This window comes from Parasteatoda tepidariorum, chromosome 10, assembly GCF_982258835.1.
Source record: "Parasteatoda tepidariorum strain Cologne lab strain chromosome 10, Ptep-v5.0, whole genome shotgun sequence".
Lineage (NCBI taxonomy): Eukaryota > Metazoa > Arthropoda > Arachnida > Araneae > Theridiidae > Parasteatoda > Parasteatoda tepidariorum.
The window spans coordinates 52,857,765-52,883,993 of record NC_141764.1 but is presented as its reverse complement, the minus strand read 5'-3'; the positions used below and the strand labels follow the sequence as shown (position 1 = coordinate 52,883,993).

The following is a 26,229-nucleotide window of genomic DNA, read 5'->3' as shown; positions in this document are numbered from 1 at the left end:
TCCTGTTAAAATAGCGGGAACCATTGAAAATGAGTGGCATTTTCATATTTCCTGGGCTAGATTAATATGTGGCAAATCCTAACATTCCGTCGATGCGAAACCATCATTGCCATAAATGGAAAAATCCAACGTGAACTGATTAAAAAAACTTAATATAAATTCAAAAGATGCCTATTTATTTGAATTAAAGCCTCTTGGATCTAGTCTCATTATCTAGCCTTTAATGGCATATTATTACACATATTTACACCCACGACACCCACACACAGACATATATATAAATATATATATATATATATATATGTATATATATATATATATATATATATATATATATATATATATATATATATATATATATATATGTAATACAAAAATTAAATACTTTTGTATTAATAAAAGAATTAAAACTCTTTCGTTTTCATAAAATGTCTTTGTTAAAGAATAAACGTCGAGAGATTCAAGGATGAAAACATACCATTGAAATATAAATAGATTTATATTTCAAAGGAAGAGTTATTTTTAGAATCGTTCCCTTTTTCACTTCCTTATAAGGAAGCAGAAATGATTTTCCTTAATGCGTAAGGTTACAAGGAATGTACGACAGTGTGCCTTTTTACCTCAAATCTGTGTTGGTATAAAACGTAAGAACACATAGTTTTGCGTGTCCTTTTCATCATAATCTGTTATTAACACACACACACACGCACGCACGCACGCACGCACGCATACACGCACACACACACACACACACACACATATATGTTTTGTCGTATATGTATAATGTAAGGGTTGCAGCGTCTGTCATTTGCATTAGCAAAATGAGTCTTGGTAGAAGTTTCAGTGAAAACCTATATCTTCTCATTAGATGGGATGGGAATAAAGAATGTAGATAAAGATAATACGAATCTTTCTGCAAGAGAAAGTGAAAAAAAATATTCCTATAATGATTCATTTAGTTAATATTTCGTTTTCATTTATTTATTTTAAGTTTTATTTTGAGGAATGGAAAGCCATTTAAATACTCACTTTGTAAATGGTACTATTTAAATCATAATAATAATACTAGGGTTTCTTTATAAGTTAGGTTGAAAAAAATTTACAGATTACAATTCGTAAGATTTAATTTGTTAGAAATTAAATAGATAAACATAAATAAAAGTATCAAAATATGTGATCGTCAAGTGTAGTAAAATAAAAATATATTTTTTTTAGTTTTTAAATTGTTTGTTAATTGGACAAATTTTTCATTGCTGAGCCCAATTTTGCCCTTCACTGTTTGGTGTAATTGCGATTTGCACATTTACTGATTCATTACTCATTGATTCTTTATTTTTATTTGTCAATTCCATTCATTATATTTTTATTGTCTCACTGATTCATTCCCTATTTTATTGATTTATTTATCCATTCAGAAAGGTAAAGTTCATTCAAAGGTCATCAGGTAAAGTTTGGCACAGAATTCAGCTCATAATGAAAAGAAAAACCGTAAAAATAATATTTTTCAAATTTTTTTCGTGAATGAAATTCTATATCTCCTCTGATATATATCTCCTCTGATTGCGTACATTAGTAAGAGAGATCACAGTATATTCTCCTTCAGAAGAGATTATTTATATTCTCCTTCCTCTTCTTTCTCAGCACAACTGCCCCTTTTGGGCCTTGGCTGCCTCAACAGTTGACGAATGCCAGGGCATCCCATCCATGGGAACTCTGTTCCAATTTCTAATCTTATTAGTTTCAGGTCATATATTAGTTTTATATGGTTTTCAGGCCATATATTAGTAGATTTATAACTCATATTACTATGACACTTGTAAACAAGTATCATAGCAATATGAGTAATTGTTTCAACCTTATGATTAAAAAGGCACAAAAATTTCAAAAAGTGGAATTTTAATTAGAGAAAAAAAAAGGAAAGAATTAGAACAATATTTTTTTAATTAGATTGATTCGTTGCCAAAGTGCTTTAGCCGTTTTTGTTTTGGTTGCTGATGAAATTAACTAAAATTTAACTGCTCTGATTAACTCCACCTTTTTAGTAGAAATGATTGGCTAATTATGGCAAACACTAAGAAATAAAAATATCTTAAATAAGCATCATAATAACCTAATGCTTCTAGCTTAGAAAAATTTTTCAATTTTTTAAATATTTTATATTGCTGTCATTCTGTAATGCTGGTTCATAATAATATTAAAAAGGGTGTTATTGTAAAACATCAACTTTTTTTAATCTAGAAAAGCTTTTGCTTGGTTTCCAATTGGTACAAAAGATAATTTTGAGACCTGAAACCAAATAACAGGAGAATGAAGAAATAACAAGAAAGTGTGAGATAAAACAATTACGATTACATTCGGTTCCTAGCCTCCCCACAGCGGTTCCTTAAAGGTTCTCCAGGTAATTTCACTAACGATTGAAGGTCACAGAGCAAACAGAACGAGTAATCAAGTACATCTATGAGATTCAAATATCTGGCAAAGCAGTCATGACCATTATCAAGACGTAATGTATGATAATAATATTTCTAATAATAGTAAAAAAGAATATTTTTTGTTAGCGAAGCAATGAGACAAAAAATATACGATATTTAAACCATTAACTTAGCAACTTTACCGTTCAAATGGTATCAGTTTATTTCTCTTTTTCAAAATTATTGAGCTTATTACCACACATTTTATACAAAATAGAAAACTGAAAAGTAAATTTAACTGAATAAAGGATTTTTAAGCCATGCTCTATGGTATCATGATAAAATTACGAAATTAATCAAACTTTATTTCATATTTTAAAACATTATTTTATTTACTAAAATCATTACCAAAATGCTTTAAAAATTACCGAGTATTTTTAGTGTCTTGATAGAGTCAGTAACATGGTAAACTTTACTGCATTCTTGTAGTTTTACAACATTTTTCTTCTCCGTATTTATTTTCCAAATATTATCTAATCACGCATTTTTATTTTTCTCTAATTGCACGCTGCAATTTCCTATTGCAGACGTAAGTTGAAATGTTTATAACATGCATCCTTGACGTTAACAGTAAGTAATTCCTTTTGAATATTTTATTAGGTGTTTCAAAATTAAGGCTAATTTTATCCCTAATTTTTTTTTCAATGATAATTTCACAGAATCTTAAAGTGTTAAGTCTGTAATTAGAAATAAAAATAGAGTCAAATCAGTGTCTTATTTAAAAATATGTTTTTCTTGTTACTTACTTGTATATCGATTAGAGTTGAACTGTATCAATAATAAAAGTGTAGCTGATAAATGTGATGTATGTGATAGACAATAAAAGTACACATAACAGTATTTAAAAAAATAATACAGAAATATCTTTTTATTAACAGTTTTTCTTTTCAGAATTATTTTCAAATGAATTTATGTATAAGAAACTTAGTTTTAAAATTACAAGCAGGCCAAAAATATAATACTTTGGAACAATATATTAGGTGCAAACATAATTTCTGAAGAGTAGATAAAAATTTCTTTGTTCTCTCTGTACTTAAGTCCATTAAAGTAGTGGCAAAGATTTTGAGAAATAATATTTTAAATATCTTTAAGAATGAACACATAATTATTTTTACTGTCTAAAATGCTTGTTCAGACAAAATGACTAAATTGCTTGTAGCTACATAATAAACATGTTTTCGGTTGAAACTTTATTACTGAAAAAGCATATATATATTTAAACTTTTAAAGGAACTCTATGTAATAAACTGTCTTTTCCGATACTTTATTAAATAATCACAGAAACTCCTAACAAAAGCATGCAAAAAATAATGAATCTTAAAATTAATATATAAAAGTATAAAAAAATGTTCAAAATTTAATGAATATTGTACATTAAAATGCAAATAAGTTTTTTAAAGCTAGTGTTGAAACTTTAAATTTACATGAGGTTGTCAATGTGTTTCTTTTTCATTGTTCTAACCAATATAAGATAATGAACACAAGAGATTGTTTCCTTTTCAAATAAAGTGGCTTCGGAAATTTTTATTTGCTTTTCCCATAAAGCGAATATGACGCTTTTATTTCTCATAAGAAATCTTGTATACACTCTCAGAAATTGTTTTAACGTTTAACCGTAATATCTATATTTTGAACTATTGTGCCATGTATATTTTGAGTAACCTTAATAAGATGTTAAGCTTAACCATAACAATTTGCAGCCAAGTTAATTAAGAATTTTATTTGCACGAAAATGTGCTTAATCTCAACACCACTTCAAACATGTATTTTTCACTGATTACGCATTGGGAGTACAAATTAGTTCTGTCCGTTTTTTTGTGGTCAAAAATGCATTTATTTCAGAACAAAATGAATGAACAGATTAATCAAAGCATTGTCTATCGCTGGCTACTACTTTTCCCCACCTCTCAGGCAATTTTCGAATTCCATCTCGAAAAAATGTCTCGTCTTTTGAGGTGATCCAAGTTAGGAGCCAATTTTCGATTTCTGCGAAAGAAGTGAGCTGGTGACCTGCAAAATCATGCTGCATAAGTCGGAAGAACCAGTAATCAGAAGGAGCAATGTCCAGAGAATACAGCGGGTGCGGTAAAATATCCCACTTGAGCGTTTCCAAATAGTTTTTTTTACGACTTTTGAGGCATCAGGCTGACCGTTATTATGCAGAAGAATAACTTTGTCATGTCTTTGCTCGTATTCCGCCCTTTTTTCTAGTAATACACGGCTCAAATGAATCAATTGTAGCCTGTACCAATCGCCCGTAATGGAATCACCAGTTTGTAGCAGCTCATAGTGTACAAAACTATTCATCATTTACTATTCTTTATTCACCATTAACCATTCTTGAAACGTCGAAACCATTTCCTACATGATTTATCAGTTGGAGCATAGTCAACATAAACTTCTACAAGCATTCGATGCTCTTCAGCTGCACTTTTCTTCCAATTAATTCAGAAACATAAAACCTCCCGCAAATGGTGCTTCATTACCGCAAAATTTGACATATTCAACAAAGCAAAAAACAAGGTTTTTGTGTGAAACTCAAAGCGATATAAACTGAATATTATTAACAGATGTTTAACCTCTCTGAAACCACTGAAACCAGTTGTCACTGTAGAACATTCATAACAGCAGAGCCATTTTTTAAAATCGGACCGAACTAATTTGTACACCCAATAGTTAAACTTGGTACCACATCAAAGAATACAGAAGTTTTTCATTCTAAAATTGCCTGACTTTGCATTGCCTAAGTGTGTCACAATTTTGCCCCATATTGTGGTTTTATGCATCGCAAAGTTACTGAAAGTAAATGTAAGTAAAATTATTACAAGCAGGTGGAATTAGTTATAAATGAGCAATCGTAAAATTTTGATTTAAATGTCTTTATTTTAGACAATCTTTCTGGAGATATAAAAATTCAGTGATAATGTAAGTGCCTGAAAAGTATAGAAATGGCTTAAAATCCCAAGAAATAAGAATTAGATCAAATATCTAAAAGCACACTTGCGAATTTTTCTCAAACGATGCATGCTCGTCTCCAACTTTTACTTCTTGGGAGATGAATGAGTTAGATTTCAAAATTTTAAAATGAAATCCATCTTTCCTATTGTACGTTTGGCATCTTCCAGAAAACTCCAGCCGCTTTTTTGGATGTTCTAATCATTAAAATCCAGCAGCTGTTTTGGGTGTTCAACTTAACTTTACATTTTATTTCACTGCCCAAAAGCTGCTAGACTTAGAGACTTGAAATAATGAAGGTGAATATAAAAATGAACGAACTGGAATTACGATGAAATAAGAACAATTAACATTCAATAATTTGTTCTAGAATTATCAAATGTTAAACTTGTTGGAAAAAATACCACATTACAAACCATAGAAATGCAACTACAAAGTTGAAGCTTGACTTGCTGAATGAGCCATTTTCGTTTATGAATTTAATACTGAGTATTTTTCAACATGTTAGTTTGTTCGAAATTTGAATGAAAAACAACCACAGGGGTTTGTGAGCGAAGAGAACAAGGGGTGGATCCTCTTAGTGGAAGTGAAAAATCAAACATAAAAGGAGAAGAATGCAGTTTTAACGCAATTTTTGAATTTTTTTTCTGGTGATTTGCTAAATGACAGTTCAAAACTCAGCACACATTTTGTTGAAGCCAAATCAGAGAAAAATCATTCTAAAATGTTATGAATGATCATGTGAACCAAAATTTAAAAAATCTCAATATTTTATTGCATAATATTGCCCCTGTGGCAGTTACAGTAAATTGTCGAACTGGGTGTGAATCACTCTCTTAACAACATCAAAAATTAAAGGATCTATCTCTTTTTATCTTTCTAAAAGGAATCTAAGGAATATTGAAGGAACCTAGTACAATGACTTTCTTGAATTGGCAGTTAAGCTAAGAATAAAAATCAATGCTCTTTCATATATTAATTACGTATCAAATTTTCAATTACTGGACTAGATACAGGCAATCACATTTTCCTTTTTTATACAGATCTAATAAAAAAATAACAATAGATAAAATAAATGCCATAATAAACACAATAAGAACAAAAATGATGCTTAGATTTTATTCTACTCAGAATATTATTGAAAATTGCTGATGCATAAATGAAAAACGTGTCCCGCAATTTTTTTCATACGAAGAAATAGTGGAACTTTATTCTTCGACTACTTTAAAACTTAATATTTGTTTATTTTTATTTAATTTTAGTAAAAAAAATGTTTCGTTTTTTACTCTTTTTTGTTACTAACTATCAATTATAAAGCAAGTAATGTTCAAAACTAAAACATGAAATTAATATTTTGTCACTCCTAAATGTAAGAGGATATTGGTGTCAGTAATAGGAATCTTAAGCTGAAATTCATAGAAATTTTCTGAAATAACAGTCTTATAATCTATGGGTAAGTATTTATTTCATTATTTTATGCCTCTCTATATTAAAAATCGTAAATGCAACAGCTGTATTGGGTGTTTCATCTTAAAGTTGCATCTTGTCTTGCAGCGTTTGTTTATGAACTTAACGTAGAGATGTTTCCAAGATTCCAATTTGTTCGAAAGTTATTGCAATTTTAATTTTTCTCTTTTTGCGAATTTATTTGCACCATTTTTGTTTTACGGTACATTTTGCTTTGTTGCTCAAAATTTTAAAAACTTGCAATCATGAGGGCGGGCAGAAAAATGTACAAGGATTTCGATGTATTAAAATAATATTACGATTTGATTATTGATTCAAGAGTTATTTACTGTAAGACTTGCAGTAAAAAAAGCAATGCTCGTTGATCTAATATCCGCTGAAATTCAATTACAGAATTTAATTTCGACGGATTGATCGGATCCTTTCGAATTATACACTTAGCGTCCTTTACACCCCTTGTCGTCAGGCTAACCGTGGAAGGTTTTCGTGGTTTTCTCTCAGTGTTATACAAATGCAGGTTAGTTCCATCAAAAAGTGCTCTACGAAGGCAAATTTCTACCAATACATGATCCAGGAATTCCCTTCTCTTCTGGATTGTGTTCAAAATTACAAGTCTACGGAGTTGAACATTGGTAGTTGTAAACTCAATTTTGAGTCGGCTGTTCAACGATGTTTATGAATTAAGTAAAATAAAATGGAACTGTCAATAGTGAGTAAGCCAATCATGTTCGAGACCCACGCATGACATCGGTAATTAAATTTGATCCGAAAATTGATTCAGCGTGATATTAAATCCGAGCTTCAAGGCTCTACCATCAACAAGCCATGCACTATCACGTGATTAGACGCAATCATGGGAATAAGGGCAAGTACCCCATTGTGAGCCTCAGTGGTTCAGAGTATCGAGCGTTCGTTTCCCAATCAGCTGAACCAGGTTCCAATCTCAGCGATGGCTGATAAACCTAAATTCTGCTTCCGGGTGTCACAGATCACAGTAGTGACGCAAAAATACCGTCAGTGGTAAACGGATTATGGGTTAGAATCCCCCTGATGTCAGACTTTATACAAATGTCGTTTAGTTCCATGTAAATGTTCTCCACTATGACGTCCGAGAAGGATTATCCACGAGGTTACCTCAATGAGTGCTCCATTCGTTCTCTTGTCTTCTGGGTTGGGTTCAAAATTAAAAGGCTGCGGAGTTGATTATTGGTAGCCGTAAACTCTGAATTGTGTCGTATGTTCAATGCCAGTTATAAAGTAAAATGGACTTTACAAACGAAAGCTTTCATTGTCGATTTATTGTAACTAAATTTTTTTATGTTTCAAATATATATATAAATAAAATGTACTTTATGTAGTAAGATTCATAGAAACACATTGGAAATTTGTAAGAATAATAACTGCAACACCTTTTAATGACTGGTTGTTAAAAGTTATTCTTTGAAGTAGTTTCTTTTTTAATTTTTTTTATAATTTGATTTAAAGCAAATGTTACATGATTTGAAAAATAAATAAATACAATATCTGAATAATACCTTGACCATGACAAGATCAGTGGCACTACAGGTGATGGAATTTTTTTATTGCTAGAACAGTATGTCAAAAAATGATATAATTTTCTTTTTACTTAGTGTCATATCTCGCAATCTTAGCAATGAGAGCAATAGAAGAAACATTTTAGATAAATTTTTCAATCGAGTAACTTTTATTTTCGTAAAGATTGCATAAGAATTTGATCACAATAGCTGTCATAGTTGAAATGATATCTTTATTAACGAAATACAACTTATATCGTTATCGTATTGTTACAGTGTCTAGACGGGTGTGACATAATTTATTACTAAGTAAAAGGATATTATGAAACACTAAGCATTAATAGAAACTTTCAATTAAAGAAAAAAACAATAGAAATAACAAAATAAAAATTTTTAAAGCTACGTTTTCCAGATAGCTTTAAACTTTAACGGAGAAAAAAGTTAAACAAGAAAGAAAAAAAAAACATTGAATGCCATACGTTTGAAAGACGTGAGGAAGTTTAGGTGGTAATAGAAAATCATTGCGAAAGTTTTTTAAATATTACTTGAAAGAAATAAAATTATTATCTCGTTTGTAGCCCACTTGGCAAATATAATTTTTAAAATTTTGATTTAGATATATTTCGTTCTTCTCTTCAATTGTTTTTACAGCCCATTTTCTTATATGTTATTCTTTCTTATATGCTAAGATGTTAAAACTTTGGAAAGCGATAACTTTTTCTTGTGCCTTTGAGGATAAAAATTTAATTAGTTTAGGCATCATGCCTTACTTCCAATTGAATTCAAGGAAAAAAAAATGGAAACATTTTTGATAGAAAATAAATTTCCGGTGATGATAATACATCGATGCATTTTACTTGCAACAGCCAGAAAATTATTGAAACTTGCATTATCATCAGGCACAGATATCTAGATGTGTGAATATTTTAGTCAGTTGGAACATTTTAGTTAATAGGAATATGTTTGGAAATTTGATTGACGATAACTCCCTTTTGACAATAAAGCAACAATAAATGCTGGACATTGGAAAAGTAAGTAAAACTTGCATTGTCTACAAGCAAGGATTTTTAAGATTTGAGTGTTTTAACTGGTCAGAAAGAAATCGAAATTTCTAATGCAGGACTCTACCTTTACAGATATGAGAGCGAGTCATTAAAAACTTGCTTGTACCTCATCTCACAGATTGGAGCATCATGTCCTTTCTTCTCTCCCTATTAGTTTCCAACACTTTCCTTTATTTTTTAATTTGGGAATTATCTTTTATTAATTTGTTTTTGGGTTTTTTTTTCTCTGAAGATTCCAATCAAAGACCAGTTTCAACTTTTTTACGACTGTGGCTGGATGGCGCAGTTGATTTGTCGTCTGCACTTCTGAGACAAAGTCTGCGGGTTCGATCCCCGGCCCAGACACCGGATTTTCGGGATGCAGAAAAACCTCAGCGGCCGTGTGGTATGATTATGGCTCTTGGCATTTCCGGCAAAATTAAATTCCTAGTGCACTTTAGCATCCAAATAGAGTCTCAGTGCTGCCATCTAGTGTGGCAGAAACTAGACGTCCAAATTAGCATGGCCAACGGTATCTCACCCATTGTGGTGGTCCTGAAAGAGTGGATACCACTTCTAGAGAACGCACTAGGTCTGCTCATCGGGAAGACTGATTGTGCAGCTCATTGGAAATATAAAAAAAAACAACTTTTTTACGACTTTTTTAACCCACGCAGTTTCTAATTTCATGTTCTATTGCTTTTTTTCACCTCTCAAATATACAGTCTAGCAATCACGAGATCAACTCACAGTAAGTATATTTTTAATTAGGATCATTTTAATAATGCTTACTCTATTGAAATGTTAATAAACATGGTAATACACATCTATCAAAATTAATGAAAATTGGCATTTTAAAAAATATTTTTATCGGTAGATATAACATAAATTTATTTAAAAATTGGGACCCGAAAACTGCTTTGAAAAAAGAAAAGGGAATTTCAATATTTTTAAAAACTTTTTAATTGTTTTTTCTTTCTAAATTTGAAACAAATACGAGTACTTCCTCACATTCATCAATGATTAACAAAATTATTGATGAATGTGAATGTTTTGCAAGTTTTTAATAAAACATGGTAATTTTTTTGAATAAAACAACTCTAGATATGCTTAAAATGAAAGATTTCTGTTTAAATACTATTCTTTTATGGCTTAATTCTGACATTTTTCTTAAAAAAATATTTCAGATTTATATATTTGATTAAAACACATTCCCTCAGTTTCTTTGAAAATTAGAAATAAGTTTAAATTGAGTGGGTTGAATAAAAATTACTTTTAAGACGAATGCAATTCTAAAAATAGTTTCGTGAATTCTCATTTTATAAACTCAGAAATTACACTGAGTTATATATAGCCGCGCAAACTTTGATTAACTTAATCTTCATTGTTATTTGCAAGATGATTTTTCTCCCGTTTTAATTTGAAATAAAATTCCGCAGGCTACTGAACTGGAAGTAATTTTTCCTTCGTCTAATGAAACTCAAATCACTTGGATTTGGGAAATGCAATTTTATTTTTCTGAAAACAAAAAAAAATATTATTAAATAAAGTTAATTAAAAAGTAAATTAAAAATGTTTTAGAAATGCTTAATTTACTGAAGATTTAGGTTTAGCAAGAAGTATTTAATAATTTAATAAATTTATTTTTGTTCTTGGGGTAATATTCTTGTTATCTTACTGTTTATTATTTATTGTCAGATGCTAAATCTCTGTTTACTTGCAAGTAAAGAGCTATTATTCTTTATCACAGATAAATTGCTACCGGTTATGGAAGTCGAAAAGTAATTTATGCTTTATAACGTAAAAAGACTTATTGAAAATTAAGCTTAAAAAATAAATTTGAAGTAAAAAATAGTTGTGTAATTTTGCAAAAATAAAAATATCTTTAAATAAGGTGCTTTAAAACAAATTGAAAATTTACTTATTATTTAGAAAGCATAAGAAAATTTTGAATAATTGAAGATTTTAGCTTAACACAAACCATTGTATACGTTATTAATAAATTTATTTTCATTCTAAGACTGATAACCTGATTTCTTCCTGCTATCTTCCAGTTCATTATTTTCTCTTGTAAGAAGTTATCTTTCTGGTTATCACAAGATACGGAACAAGAAGTAATTTTTGCTTCACAGTGTATTGAAAATCTATTGAAAATTAACTTTATAAAAATTAATTTGAAGCTACAAATCGCGATTGTAATTGTTGAAATAAGAAATATAAGGAAAAATAAATTGAAAATACATTTATTATTCAGAGTATAGGATAATATTTTATTTGTTAAATATTTAAGCTCTATACGAATAATTTAATAATTAAAATTTATTTTTGGCCTACGGGTCTTGGTACCTTTTTGTTATCTTTCTGTATATTATTTATTTGAAAGAAGTTAGTTACCCACGAGCCGTCTACCACTGAGGATATTTTACATCAGCAATGTGGCCGGTACGTGATGGGTGCGGAATTTGCATAGACCAACCATCGCTGGGATTCGAACCCGGTCCTCTCATTGAATGACGAACGTTCTATCCCTTTCCAACAGAGAAGTAATAATATCATTTCAACAAAATAAACATTTTGTTATTTTTTTATATGATATTATTATTGTTTTTATATTGTTATGCGTATTAAGGTTTCATATAATATGGATCAAGAGCAGAAACATGAACTTTCAATTATTATTTGTGCAATAAAAAAATATGTACTTCTTATTTTACTGTCTTATTACTGTCTTATTTTACTGTTCTTATTTTATTACTGTCTTATTTTATTATTATTTTGGTAGTTGCGGTTTTTGATCATGTTTAGATTTTTTACGTAAATATTTTTTGAAGAATTTTATTTACTTTTTAAACATGTCATACATTAATATATTCAAATAAACGATATAGAGAGATGTAATTGTATTTTACTTCTTTAAAAAGTATGTCCTCATCATTACTTATGGGGTACATAACCTTAGCTGTACAGTTAAATATAAACCATTATCTTAACTTAGCAAGAATAAATTTTAGAAGCCAATTTTCTCACCATTGACTTCTCACCAAATGAGTTTATCAATCTCTGTTTGTCTACCCTCCTATACAAATAAATTCGAAATAAGAGGTGACGATCACGTTTACACAAATTTTAATATATCAAGGTGGAGGTCAGAGCCCTAACTGCAAATATTTGATATCTTACTAATATAAAAGAGATTACCGTTTCGACCTACTGAACCATTTTAGGAAGTGTGTCTAGACGTTATACAAATATTAAATTTGATTTCAGACCATTCTCAAAGAATCAATCTCTCTTTCTATATATAGAAAAGAATTTGTCTGAATTAAAGATCATATCAGACTATAAATTAATTGAATTCAATATTTATATTTCAAACTTGCAGTTTTATCCATCACTTCTTGGCAGGAAATGACGATTAATTTAATGATCTTAGTGGACATGCATACACAATCTATAAAAATATGCCGATATATAATAATCTATACCAATACCAATATATCGATACATAAAAATATATATAAAGAATAAATATTGGGAGTACAAATAAGTTCTGTCCGTTTTTTTTGTGGTCAAAAATGCATTTATTTCAGAACAAAATGAATGAACAGATTAATCAAAGCATTGTCTATCGCTGGCTACTACTTTTTCCAACCTCTCAGGCAATTTTCGAATTCCATCTCGAAAAAATGTCTCGTCTTTTGAGACGATCCAAGTTAGGAGCCAATTTTCGATTTCTGCGAAAGAAGTGAACTGGTGACCTGCAAAATCATGCTGCATCCATCGGAACAATCAGTAATCAGAAGGAGCAATGTCCAGAGAATACAGCGGGTGCGGTAAAATATCCCACTTGAGCGTTTCCAAATAGTTTTTTACGACTTTTAAGACATCGTGCTGACCGTTATTATGCAGAAGAATAACTTTGTCATGCCTTTGCTTGTATTCCGCCCTTTTTTCTCGCAATGCACGGCTCAAATGAATCAACTGTAGCCTATACCAATCGCCCGTAATGGAATCACCAGTTTGTAGCAGCTCATAGTATACAAAACTATTCACCATTTATCATTCACCATTTTCCATTCTTTATTCACCATTAACCATTCTTGAAACGTCTAAAATATTCCCTACATGATTTATCAGATGGAGCATTGTCAACATAAACTTCTACAAGCATTCGATGCGCTTCAGCTGCACTTTTCTTCCAATTAAAGCAGAAACATAAAACCTCCCGCAAGTGGTGCTTCATTACCGCAAAATTTGACATATTCAAAAACAAGAAAACATTGAAAAAACAAGGTTTTTGTATGAAACTCAAAGCGATATAAACTGAATATTATTGACAGATGTTTAACCTCTTTGAAACCACTGAAACCAGCTGTCAGTATATAACATTCATAACAGCAGAGCCATTTTTTAAAAACGGTTGAACTAATTTGTACACCCAATATAAATAAAATATAATATCTAACAATATATACCAATCTGTTAAAAAAAGAATATGCGTAAATTAAATAGCATATAATATTCTGAACTAATTTAAATTATTATTTAAAACTGAAACTTGTAGTTTTACACAGCGCTGCTTGGAGTTTTAAATTCTTATTAATCTTTATCTAATGAAAATTAATTCTAATTATTTTCATCACTGACTTTTTTAAATTTATTCAACCATTCTCGCTCAAACTTTGGATTTTGTCATGCAAAATTATATTCCTCAAAATGATGTAAAAAATTGTATACCTTATTAAATATTACAATGCATAATAAAAATATACTAATTTGTAACAAACTATATAAAAGAAATTATGTGTGAATTAAATAGTATATGGTATTCTAAGTAACTTTCATTAATTATTGATATTTCAAGCTTGTACCTTTCCCAGCTGTGTGTTGGAAAAATAGCTTTTAGTCAATTGATCTTAATATACATATATGCCTAATATATACCAATTCTATGCCAATTTAAAATAATCTATAAAAATATGACAATATGTAACAATTTATAAAAAAGAATACATGGGAATTAAATAGCAAATAACATTAGGAATAAATTTATTTATTATATATAATTCAAGATTCTTGTCTTACTAAGCGCTGCATAGAAAATGGCAATTAATCAGATTATCTTAATGTGGTGTTCAATATAAACCAATATATACAAATATACCATTATATAATAATCTATAAATAACAATATATTCCAATCTATAAAAAAGGGCCATGTGAATTAAATAGCATTTAGTATTCTGATTAAATTTAATTCATTGTAAAACTTAAGCTCGTAGTTTTACATAGTTCTGTTTGGAAAAAAAGGCACCTGATCAATTGAACAACATCTGACATCCTCTAAATGATGAGTGTTTGTTATATATTACTGTTATATAATTATTTATCTATATATTAATTTTTCAGCTATGTTATAAATTTCTCAGTGCTGAATTGGCACTTAGTACTTATGTGGTATATTCGTACTTTAGTACTTTAGTGCGTTAATGTGTTCTTTTTCCATAACAATATCACATGAGAGTTATGAACTAACACAAACATAATTATTTCAGCCATCAATATTTCTATAAAACGCTTTAAAAACTAGTAGTACAATATTGATGAAAGTCTTGCTTCATCTACATCTAAATAATAATTTGTTTTATGTTGCTTAAAACATTATTTACTATGAAGTTATTTTTTATGTTTATAAGTTTGTAGATTTATATAGGAGTTTTTTCATTTATAAAATGTATGGTGTGCTTTTTGCTATGGGGAAAAAGAACTATATCAGATGTCTCCAAAAGATAAAATGGAATAAAAAAGATCAAATACCAGGAGAAAATAAATGCATTCGAAATGGACATTGATAAATTCGTAGGAAGAATTTTTATTCATTCTTGCGTATGCTTTTAACGCATTTAATATCATTATAATATTTTAATAATGTGATACCAAATCTAAATAATACGGATCTAAAATGTTATATAAAATCCTAATGCCTACAGACACTAAAAAATTATATTTATTTTTACGTTAACTACCAGGTTATTATCCTGATTTATGCACAACTACATTGGTTATGATAAATTAAGGAAAAATCACCAAAATTACCATAACTTAAAAAATTATGCGTGGAATTTAATGAAACTGGAACACATAGTGCACGTGATAATGTGTAAAGTAACATAAAAAGTATTAACTGGCAATTATGATGTTATAGAAATTAGCATATGTATGAAATTAATAACTTAGATAGCCATTTTGGAATAGAGTATGGAGTATGATCACCTCTAGCAGCAATAAAGCACATACCGTGATGTGTGATATGCTTTAATTTACACGGTCTGCCAATTCCTTTGGAAGTGCGAGCCATTGTTCTTGCAAAGCAGTTGCAAGCGGGGAAAGGGTGCGAGGAGGAGTATTGAGAGCAGCTACACGCCATTATAAATCATACCAAACATGATTCATATGCTCCAAGTTCAGTGATTGAGCTGGCCACTCCATGAGCTAAATTGTTTGCTGCGGAAGATAATCATCCACAATGCGGGGCACGGGCAACGTTGCGTTATCGTTCTGTAGCACGAAATCATCACCTTTTGCACCAGCATAAGAGTGCATATAAACATTAAGGATATCATCTTTATGCACGTGAGTATTCTCAGCTCCACGTGGTCATGTAGGTCTGTAAGCTCACCCAAAGAGATACCACCCCACACTCAGACATTTCCCTCTTGGTATGCATCTCTTTCACGGATGTTTGATTGGTGGCATCGGTTTCCAGGCTCTCTCCAAATCAAACAACGCCTACTATCGTTTGGAGGCTAAACTTGGATTCCATTCTGAAGAGAACAGTTCTCCATTGCTCAGCCGTGTGCCCACCTTAAACGTTTCCTTCTATGGTGTGACGAAAATGGCACGCAAATGGCTATATTAATGATCTAAAGAAAGAACTCTCCTAGCTGTTCGTCTGGATCCGTGGCTGTGACTATAGTAAAGCAGTATAACTATTTCTAGTAGGGGTGTTGGGTCGCAGTTTAGGACAGTTTTTGGCTCGGGTGGGAGAGAGAAAGGGAATCTTTTTCTCCGGTTTATTGTGTTTGATATAAAGTGAATAGAAGCTACCCTCCCTGAAATGCGCTATTCTCGTTTCCATAGCAACAGACGGCCTCAGACTTTGTGGCGGGGAGAGTTATAGTTGCCTTGCAAGCAAACCAAATTCATGAAGCCAACCTGATAGCTGCTTTAAGAGAGAATCTGTCATATTCCTCCTTGCACGTAACGATAAATATCAGATATCGGTTCTCGTCTTAACATTTGGTCGTACTTGGCTAAACCTTCTGGATGCCAAAATAGTTGGAAATCGTTGTCAAAGTCTATGAATCACCGAAGAACTCAAATTTAATCATCTGGTCACTTTTTTCTGACTTTGCCTCTAGTCTTTTAATAGATCTTCTTCGCAGTTCTTCGGGAAAATTTTAATTGGAGATCAATGTTACAAATTGATCTCAAATTTGTAGTTTCAGAAGCACGGTGAAATTCGCAAAACACACAATTTTATGCTCATTGCAGATGACATCATTCCATTGTAGCGCTACTAATTGACATATTGCAGTTTTACTTAGCAACTTTTATTTGACAACATATTCAAGTTTTATTAGGATTTGGCTTATTTTTGGGAGAGTCATCACTATTTTTGTGATTTTTGTTTAATTTATAATAACCAGTATTATTTTAAAAATACATAAAGATTAAAGAAATGTATGCCCTTGATATTAAAAAAACAAAATAATATGGAAGTCCACTGTTGCATCGAAAATTTCTATCAACTAATACTAATAAACCATAATTATGCCCATTGAATATATGAAATATTCCTATTTGATATTTCGTACATTTGGCCATACGGTAGCTCAATTTGAGAATTTCATACTTTGCAAAATGGATTTTGGCAGCTCCAGATTTATATACCTAATGTACCTAATGATATTATATGTAATTAATGGTTGGCAAGAAATATAATAATGATTAACAATGTAATTATTTATTAATATAAAATGTTATCTACGATCATGTCATTAATACACAGAACCTTGTCGACGACCATATAATTATTTTTACCACATAATTTAACTGGTTAGTTATTCCAAGTTTAGAATTAGGAAATATTTACTAAAGAATAAATAATGCTTTCAATTTAAACATGGAATTCGGCATAAACATCTCATTAATTACTTCTGGCATAAAATTTCTTCTTTAAACTAAATCATCAGAAGGATTTGAAGTGATTTAAAAAAAACTGCATTTGTTTCTTTAAAATGAATGTAAACTCTTAACTATTAAATGAACTTTTTTTCCCTTAAAGAGATCTCATTTCATCTTCGCATTGCGAAATAAATCTGATTTTGGTTGTAACCGGAGGTGGTTGAAAATTGAAAATGATTGCGAATGAAAATCATTCATGCAAAACCCCAAGGAAGTTTCAAAAGTAAAGCCAGCGGGAAGTAAAACGAGGATCTTTTTTCATTTTTGGTTTTTTTTTTTACTATTTTAAAATGAGTATTTTGAACTTTATAAACTAAAAAACAAATTGCTTTTGTATAAAAAAAAAGTAAGGCAAAAGTTCTTAGATTTCTTATTTTCCAGGAAGAGATGACTTATTTTCTAGGAAAGAATATTGTTTTTCCGTTGAATAATAAATAAAAATTTTTATTATCTATCACTGTGGTTAATAATATTTTTTATCAATAATTATAACAATGGATTTATACTTAAAGAAAACAATTGTATAAACAAGTATTGTGCTTTAAAAAAAGTATGTGAAATATCAATATTTATTTTATTTTTATTGTGTAGTCTAAGATTTATAACGACAAAAAATTAATAAGAATAAACAATACGAAAAAATATTACAAAAATCGCATTTTTATCCAACAACAATGCAATATATTTATTTTTTATTGCAATTTTTTTCATTGTTGAAAAAAAGGACACCGTAAGAGCTCAGGGGATTTTTGAGATATGCTAATTAATAATTAATAAACATGATATCAACAAAAGCACTTGACTTATATTGTAAACTATAGGAAAAATGGAGTGCAATTGATAATGTCATGACTAGTTTTCTAACGTATCTATTGAATCTGACTCTAATATATATATTTTTACTGACGCTTAAATCATGAAAATAATTAACAGGAAATCAACCACTCAAAATTTTAAAACGGGATGGTACAGGTGGCAATGCATATCTTTGTTAAACAGGTTCTTTCGATTTGAGAATTAAATTCCTTATGGTGATAGAGTTGTTCATTAGTCCAACTTTTAAGTTTTTCATTCAATAAAATTATGCGGTAACATATAAATTTATAGCAAAATATAGAAGCACTCGGAGTGCTAAAATTTTTTGCCATTAATTTCAGAGAGTTTCTTTACAATGAGCTTTAAGTAAACTTTTTCTGGCTATTTTTGTTGTTATTCATAAAATATTTTGAAAGTGCTTAAAGGTGCATCTTTTTTGATTTATATTTTTTACTTTTTGATGACCAAAAGAATATATGAGCGGGAAATCGATAGGATATTTTCATCCTTCATTTAATGTTGAAGTTTATGTACCACAAATGATGCAGGAAGTATTTTTACTGTATAACAATAATGATTATTTTAACCAACAAAAATGCTTAAAAAATATCTCATATACATAGTAGAGATATTTAAAACTGTTTTAAAATACCTTCTATTTACATGAAAAATATTACTTTAATGGGTATAGAAAAAAAACACATAAAAAATGAAATTGAAAGTGCATAAGCAACATTACGAAAAAAAGTATTATTATTACAAAATGTAGTATTTTAAAGAAGGCATTACCATAACATTTCGGAGTCACTGTTGCGGCAAACACTAACTCCAATTAGTTGGCGCCACCAAAAGTATTCAGAATATGTAGGTTACTCTGAGTATGGCAAGAGAAAAAAGAGAGAACTGAAAATATCGTTGAATTGGCTTTTTGAAATATCTTTGGAACGCTGTGTTTTGTTTTGTTTTTTGTTGTTTTTTATTTAAAATAAATGTTTTGTTTTGCCTGTTTTTAAACGTTATCAATCAATAGACAAGATGCCTCTCACAAACACAGTCAATCCGGTTAGGAACGACATTTCTGGCGCCCCCGGGTGGGCGGCCTTGTCTTAAGGATTGGTAAGAAAGGTAGGCGAAGATTTATTAATTTCCATTTTGAAGATTAAATATTTGACAATTTGAATACTTTTGAAGATTTGAAATATATATATATTTATTTGAATATTTGATACCAGAACGGTAATTTATATGTGCTTAGAATCGATAGTTTTAGAAACTAAGAATTTGATATTAAGATAGTAAAAATGGAAATAATAAAAAGAAATAAAACCGCTCAAAGAGCTTCATTTACTAAGGCCTACAAGAAACTAGAAAATTTATTAATTGGCGATAGTGTGACGTATGACGAAATTGAAACGGATCTTTGTTTATTTAAACAGAAGGTAGACATTTTGGAAATAACACATAATAGTTATTTAGATAGTTTGCAAGATGAAAAAGAATTCGAAACTGAATATAATTCCGTTGAAGAATACAGAGAAAAAGCTTTGAGAATTCAATTAAAAGCTAAACGTTCCTTAGATAATTTGAAAAAGAACTCGTGTGAAAACGAAATTGTTACTTCCGAAAACAACGGCGAATTACTGAACACTAAATCTCCGAAAGCTTTATGTCAACGGCTCCCCGAAGTTGAATTATATAAATTCGGCGGAGATTTGAAAGATTGGTTAACGTTTTGGAACCAATTTAAAAATATTCATGAAAATGTTAATTTAACGAAAGCTGATAAATTTCATTATTTAATTCAGTCGACGAAGCTGAAATCGGAAGCTAGGGAAATTGTGGAATCTTTTCCTGTAACAGATGAAAATTATCCTTTAGCTGTTGAAAGTTTAACCGAAAGGTATGGCCGAAAAGATCTATTGATAGATTTTTATGTTAGAGAACTCCTGAAACTCGTATTAAATAATGCGAATAAGAATAAGAATGATTCTTTAAGCTGTTTATACAATAAACTGTCAACTCAATTGAGAGCATTAAACTCACTAGGAGTTACATCTGAGATGTGTGGTGTAATTTTGTATCCCCTTGTTGAAAGTTCATTACCATTAAATGTGTTACGCTCATTTGAACGCCAAAGAAAAAATTTAGAAAGCGAACAAAAACTATCCAGTCTTGATGCGATAATTTATTTTTTGAAAAACGAAGTACAAGCGGAAGAAAAAATAAAATTGAGTAGAACTGAAATATTTCATCCCCCCTTCGAACGAAGGAACTTGACACCACCGGCGAATCTGAATTTGAGAGATCGGAAATCGTCTGCGGCTGAATTAATTAGTCATAATTCAAACGATGATATCCTTTGTTTATTTTGTTTTAAAAACCACGAGACTCGTTTTTGCAAGAAAGCGTTTTATATGCCTTTAGAAGAAAAACAGTCTGTTATTAGAAGGAAGGGTTTATGTAAAATTTGTTTATTGAAAGGGCACCTGGCTTTTTCTTGTAAATCAAACATTAAATGTTCTATTTGCACAAGAAAACATTTAAAATTTATGTGTCCTGACTTAGAATGTAATCGATCGGATGAAAGAAAACAAGATAATAATGAAAGCGAAGAAAAAGAGACTGGCACCTTACATTCGCGCGTGCATGCAACTAAAGAAGTATTTTTACAGACTCTTGTAGTAATTATTAAGGGAAATAAAGCGCAGCGTAAAGCTAGAATTATTTTAGATACGGGTTCTCAAAAGTCTTATATTATGAAATCTACTGCAGAAGAGTTAGGTTTTGATTTTGAAAGGGAAGAAGAATTTTCGACCTCATTATTTGGGGGAAAGAAAACAGAAATTCAACGGCACAAATGTTATAAAATATATCTCGATAGCCTTGATGGTAAATATAGTTGTAATTTAGATGCATTGGATCAGGAAATAATTTGTAATAATGTTTCTAGCATTAGACAAGGGCCGTGGATTCGAGAATTGAGACAAAAAAGGATATTTATAACTGATTGTAGGAATTCAGGACCTATTGAAGTTCTTTTAGGGGCTGATGTTGTTGGTAAACTATTTACGGGTAAACAAGAACAATTAAAATCTGGATTAGTCGCCATCGACACTAAATTAGGATGGACATTAATAGGGAAGGTTCCTCAGTTTGAAAACCATGATAATTTAAATATGACGGTTGTAAATATGCTTTCTCAAGAATTACCTGTTTCATTTTTATGGGATTTAGAATTACTTGGTATTAGAGACTCTGTGGAACAAAACACTAGAGAAGATACACAGAGGGCAGTTATGATTCATTTTCGAGACACAGTTTATCAAAATTCAGATGGAAGATACGAAGTAAGCTTACCATGGAAAAAGGATCATGCTTTATTACCGAATAATTATGGGTTGTCTCTTAAAAGATTAAAATCTACTAACAAGAAATTAGAAAAAACGGGATATGAAAAGAAATACCAGCAAGTTTTTGATGAATGGATAGAAGAAGAAGTGATTGAGAAAGTTCCACAAGAAGAATTGTCAATTAAAGGTACACATTACCTCCCACATCGCCCAATTATTAAGGAAAAGTCAACGACAACTTCTTTGAAAATCAGACCCGTCTTTGACGCTTCAGCCAAGAATCCGAACTTCCCATCACTAAATGATTGTTTAGAGACTGGAATAAGTTTTATTGAGACAATACCATCCATTTTGGCTCGATTTCGATTGTATGAAATTGGTGTTATTTCTGACATTAGAAGAGCATTTCTGCAAATCTCTCTAAATGAAAGAGATAGGAATTATTTACGATTTCTTTTGATTGATGAACAAAATGAACTGAAGACTTATAGACATCGCCGAGTTGTTTTCGGTCTAACCAGTAGTCCTTTCTTATTGATGGCTGTCATTCATCATCATCTGTCCAAACAGACATTCAAGATACAATATTCTGAAGAACAGTTGGAAAAACTCCGAAACAGTTTTTATGTAGACAATTGCGTAACGAGTGTACAAGATTTAACTGAATTAGAAACTTTTATAAAGTCAGCTACAGAAATTATGAAAGAAGGTCAATTTGACCTAAGAAGTTGGGAAAGCAACCAATTATTAGATTGCCCGTCTGCAGCTACTGAAGCGCGAGTCTTAGGCTACGTATGGGATAAAAACTTAGACTCGTTAAAAATTGATTCTGACTCACTGAAGCTGGAAGAATTCGAAAAATTAACTAAGAGAAAAATTTTGTCCCTGATAAGCCGAATCTTTGATCCGATTGTATTTCTTGCTCCAGCTTTAATAAGACCTAAGCTTTTACTTCAAGCAACCTGGAAGACTAAAGATCATTGGGATTCGGAAGTTAATGAAGAAATAAAGAAAAAATTCAATTCATGGTTCAAAGACTTACATTACTTAAATGATATTAAGATCCCAAGATGGTTGGGAGTTACTGCCTTATCTAAACTCAGCTTCCATACATTTGTTGATGCAAGCAAAACAGCTTATTCAGCTTGTATATTCCTAAGAAGTGAATTCCCTGATGGCTCTGTAAATGTCCAGCTACTCCAAGCTAAGTCAAGAATAACTCCACTGAAAAAAATAACGATCCCTCGTCTTGAATTGATGGGAGCAACTATTGGAGCTAGACTGTTCAATTCTATGGACTCTGCTTTAAAACTCGAAAAAGGAAACATTGACACCTACTTTTGGACAGATTCGTCGACTGTGTTAACTTGGATTAAGAGGAAAGAACAGTGGTCAGTGTTCGTGAACAATCGAATATCTGAAATAAATAGACTGACATCACCTGAGAATTGGTATCATGTACCAGGAAGCCAGAACCCGGCCGATCTTCTCTCGAGAGGATGTGGAGCTAAACAACTTCTGAAGTCCAAGTGGTGGCTAGGGCTTGCCTGGCTGAAGAATTCTAAGGATGATTGGCCGATGACAGTAGCTAATGTTAATGAAGAGGAAGTTGAAAAGGAAAAACGAAAGACTGTTGTTTCGGCCATCAATGTAGACTCGGAATCCATTGCAACTACTTTAGCATCCAGAATTTCGAAGTTTTCTAAGATAATCAGAGTTGTAGCATGGTTGTTACGCTTCCAACCAAAAGCTAAGGATTTAAGAAATAATGTTGATTTAACGCAAGAAGAAATAAGAAATGCACAAAAGACTCTTCTGCGGTCCGTACAAAAAGAGTGCTTCAATGACGAAGAAGGTAAAAAATCTTTGAAAAACTTTCAAGTGTTTTCAGATCATGAGGAGATACTTCGATTAAAGTCTAGACTTTTGAATGAAGATGAAACCCCTGAATTCATTGCGCCTTTGATTCTTCCGTCAAAGCATCTTGTTGTCGCCCGACTTATTGAACAAGAACACCTGTTGAATAAACATGCAGGAACGTCCATTCTTCTAACAATCCTGAGAGAGAGATTTTGGATTATAAAAGGTAGAAGAACTGTTCGCTCCGTTATTAGAGGATGTGTCACCTGCAAGAGACAAAAGGTTAAAAATCTTGAAGTACCATTTCCACCTCTGCCTCCTGATCGAACTAGATTATCGGCTGTATTCGAAGTGTCCGGTGTCGATCTGGCCGGACCTTTGATGACCAAGACTAATGAGAAGGTTTGGATCGTCCTTTTCTCCTGTGCTGTATATAGAACTGTTCACTTAGAGCTGATACCTTCTCTTAGCACAAACGCTTTTGTTCAAGCATTACGGCGTTTTATTGCCAGAAGAGGTAGAGTAGCTACACTATACTCAGACAATGGTACCAATTTCACTGGCCTCAACGCCTCCTTAAAGCGCCTTGATTGGAACAAAATCATGAAAGAATTTGAAGTTTCCCAAATCCAATGGAAATTCAATCCACCATCCGCCCCATGGTGGGGAGGATTCTGGGAAAGATTAATCGGAATTCTCAAAGACCTCTTAAGAAAAAACTTGGGACGGTCATCTCTGACTCATGAAGAACTCTCAACTCTTGTTTGTGAATGTGAGTCGATCATGAACAATAGACCTTTGACTTATGTGTCTGAAGAACCAGATTTGAGAGCTTTAACACCATCTTCATTCCTTCAAGACCTCCCTACTAACGACGTAGCCGACTTAGACAAAATTGACAAAACTAATTTAGACAAGAGATACAGATATGTTCAAAGATTGAGAGAAAGACTAAAAGAAAGATTCAGGATCGAATATTTAGGTTTCTTGCGTTCATCTGTTTCCAAGAGACTTGACCAAATAAATATTGGAGACATCGTCCTGATTGGCAGAGAAGACAGAAAACGAATTTTCTGGCCGTTAGGAAAAGTTATTGAGCTGTTCCCTGGAAGAGATGGACGAGTAAGACTAGTCAAATTGAAAACGGACAAAGGGACTTTACTAAGACCTATTCAAAGACTATATCCCTTAGAGGTAACTGAAGATGTCAGTGAACATTAAATAACTATGAACATTTTTGGACGTTAAATACAGATTTGTATCTTTTAAAATTCTTTAAATTTTATAACATAACAATTGTATGTCTGCCATAATTTTAGTATTTTTTTTTGTAATTTATTGTGTTGAGTTTTCTCCTACATAAAACTCAAGTGGGGAGAATGTTGCGGCAAACACTAACTCCAATTAGTTGGCGCCACCAAAAGTATTCAGAATATGTAGGTTACTCTGAGTATGGCAAGAGAAAAAAGAGAGAACTGAAAATATCGTTGAATTGGCTTTTTGAAATATCTTTGGAACGCTGTGTTTTGTTTTGTTTTTTGTTGTTTTTTATTTAAAATAAATGTTTTGTTTTGCCTGTTTTTAAACGTTATCAATCAATAGACAAGATGCCTCTCACAAACACAGTCAATCCGGTTAGGAACGACAGTCACATAACATTTTTTTACATGCTCCGAGAAAAAAGTATAGTCAAAACTACTAGAATATGGTATATAAACTTACCTTGCTTCTGACTCTATGGGGACGTCAAAAAGATCGGTAATTTTTACCGAAGCCCTTTGGAATGACTTTTGGTAAAATTAAAAATGAACTATTGCTTTATTATATGTGATAATATTTGGTATATGCTCTCACATTCGGTAATTTTACAATGATACATTAGAGAATAACATAAAAACTATTTTTTCACTTAAATTAACTTTTCAGTTTTGTATTTTGTTCTAAATGTGTGGTAATAAAGTACTATAATTTTGAGAATCAGGATTTTCAGTGAACTCTTACCATATGAACGAAAAATTACAAAATGTATTGCTCAAGCACCGTATATTTTGGTTTTATATACCAGAAATATGATTTTTTACTAAAAATATCATTACTTACCGTACGGTAGTTTCACCAGATTCTTTTTTCTCCGTTTGAGACTAAATATATTTCATAATTTTGAATGAAATATTATTTGTTATCAGATAAATATATTAATATTAAATTACAAATTTTAAAAATTAAAATTTTTAAGTAGACTTAAAAGAAAATCTTTATTTCTTAGCCTTACAAAGCGTAGCTATTAAATTTTTATTTTGTTTTGTTACTTATTTCTTCGCTTTAGATTTATACCTAATAATTAATTTAATGTCAGAAAAATTAAGGCTTGGGATACATTGGAATTTACGCAGAAATCAGGCTTGGGGTTATAGATGAAATTTGTGTATTATATCTGGTCAAAAGGTGTTATTTCGATTAACAATAAATTTTATATTTCTGTAAT

At 31.0% G+C, this 26,229-nt stretch overlaps 1 protein-coding gene across 1 annotated transcript; it reads left to right on the top strand.

Moving 5' to 3' along the window:
- The first annotated feature begins 19,835 nt into the window (after positions 1-19,835).
- LOC147802777 (uncharacterized) lies at positions 19,836-24,965 on the top strand. Its single transcript, XM_087152776.1, has 3 exons — positions 19,836-20,219; positions 20,340-20,434; positions 21,068-24,965. The coding sequence occupies exons 1-3, from the start codon at positions 19,836-19,838 to the stop codon at positions 24,963-24,965; spliced, it is 4,377 nt and encodes a 1,458-aa protein (XP_087008902.1).
- The last annotated feature ends 1,264 nt before the right edge of the window (positions 24,966-26,229 follow it).

What these genes read in the sequence shown, in the direction of transcription:
- LOC147802777 (XM_087152776.1), top strand. Translation starts at nt 19,836, where the DNA reads ATGGAAATAATAAAAAGAAATAAAACCGCTCAAAGAGCTTCATTTACT. An exon ending in TATGTCAACGGCTCCCCGAA is followed by an intron (nt 20,220 to 20,339) that starts GTTGAATTATAT and finishes TATTTAATTCAG; the next exon opens with TCGACGAAGCTGAAATCGGA. An exon ending in GTTGAAAGTTTAACCGAAAG is followed by an intron (nt 20,435 to 21,067) that starts GTATGGCCGAAA and finishes TATTTGCACAAG; the next exon opens with AAAACATTTAAAATTTATGT.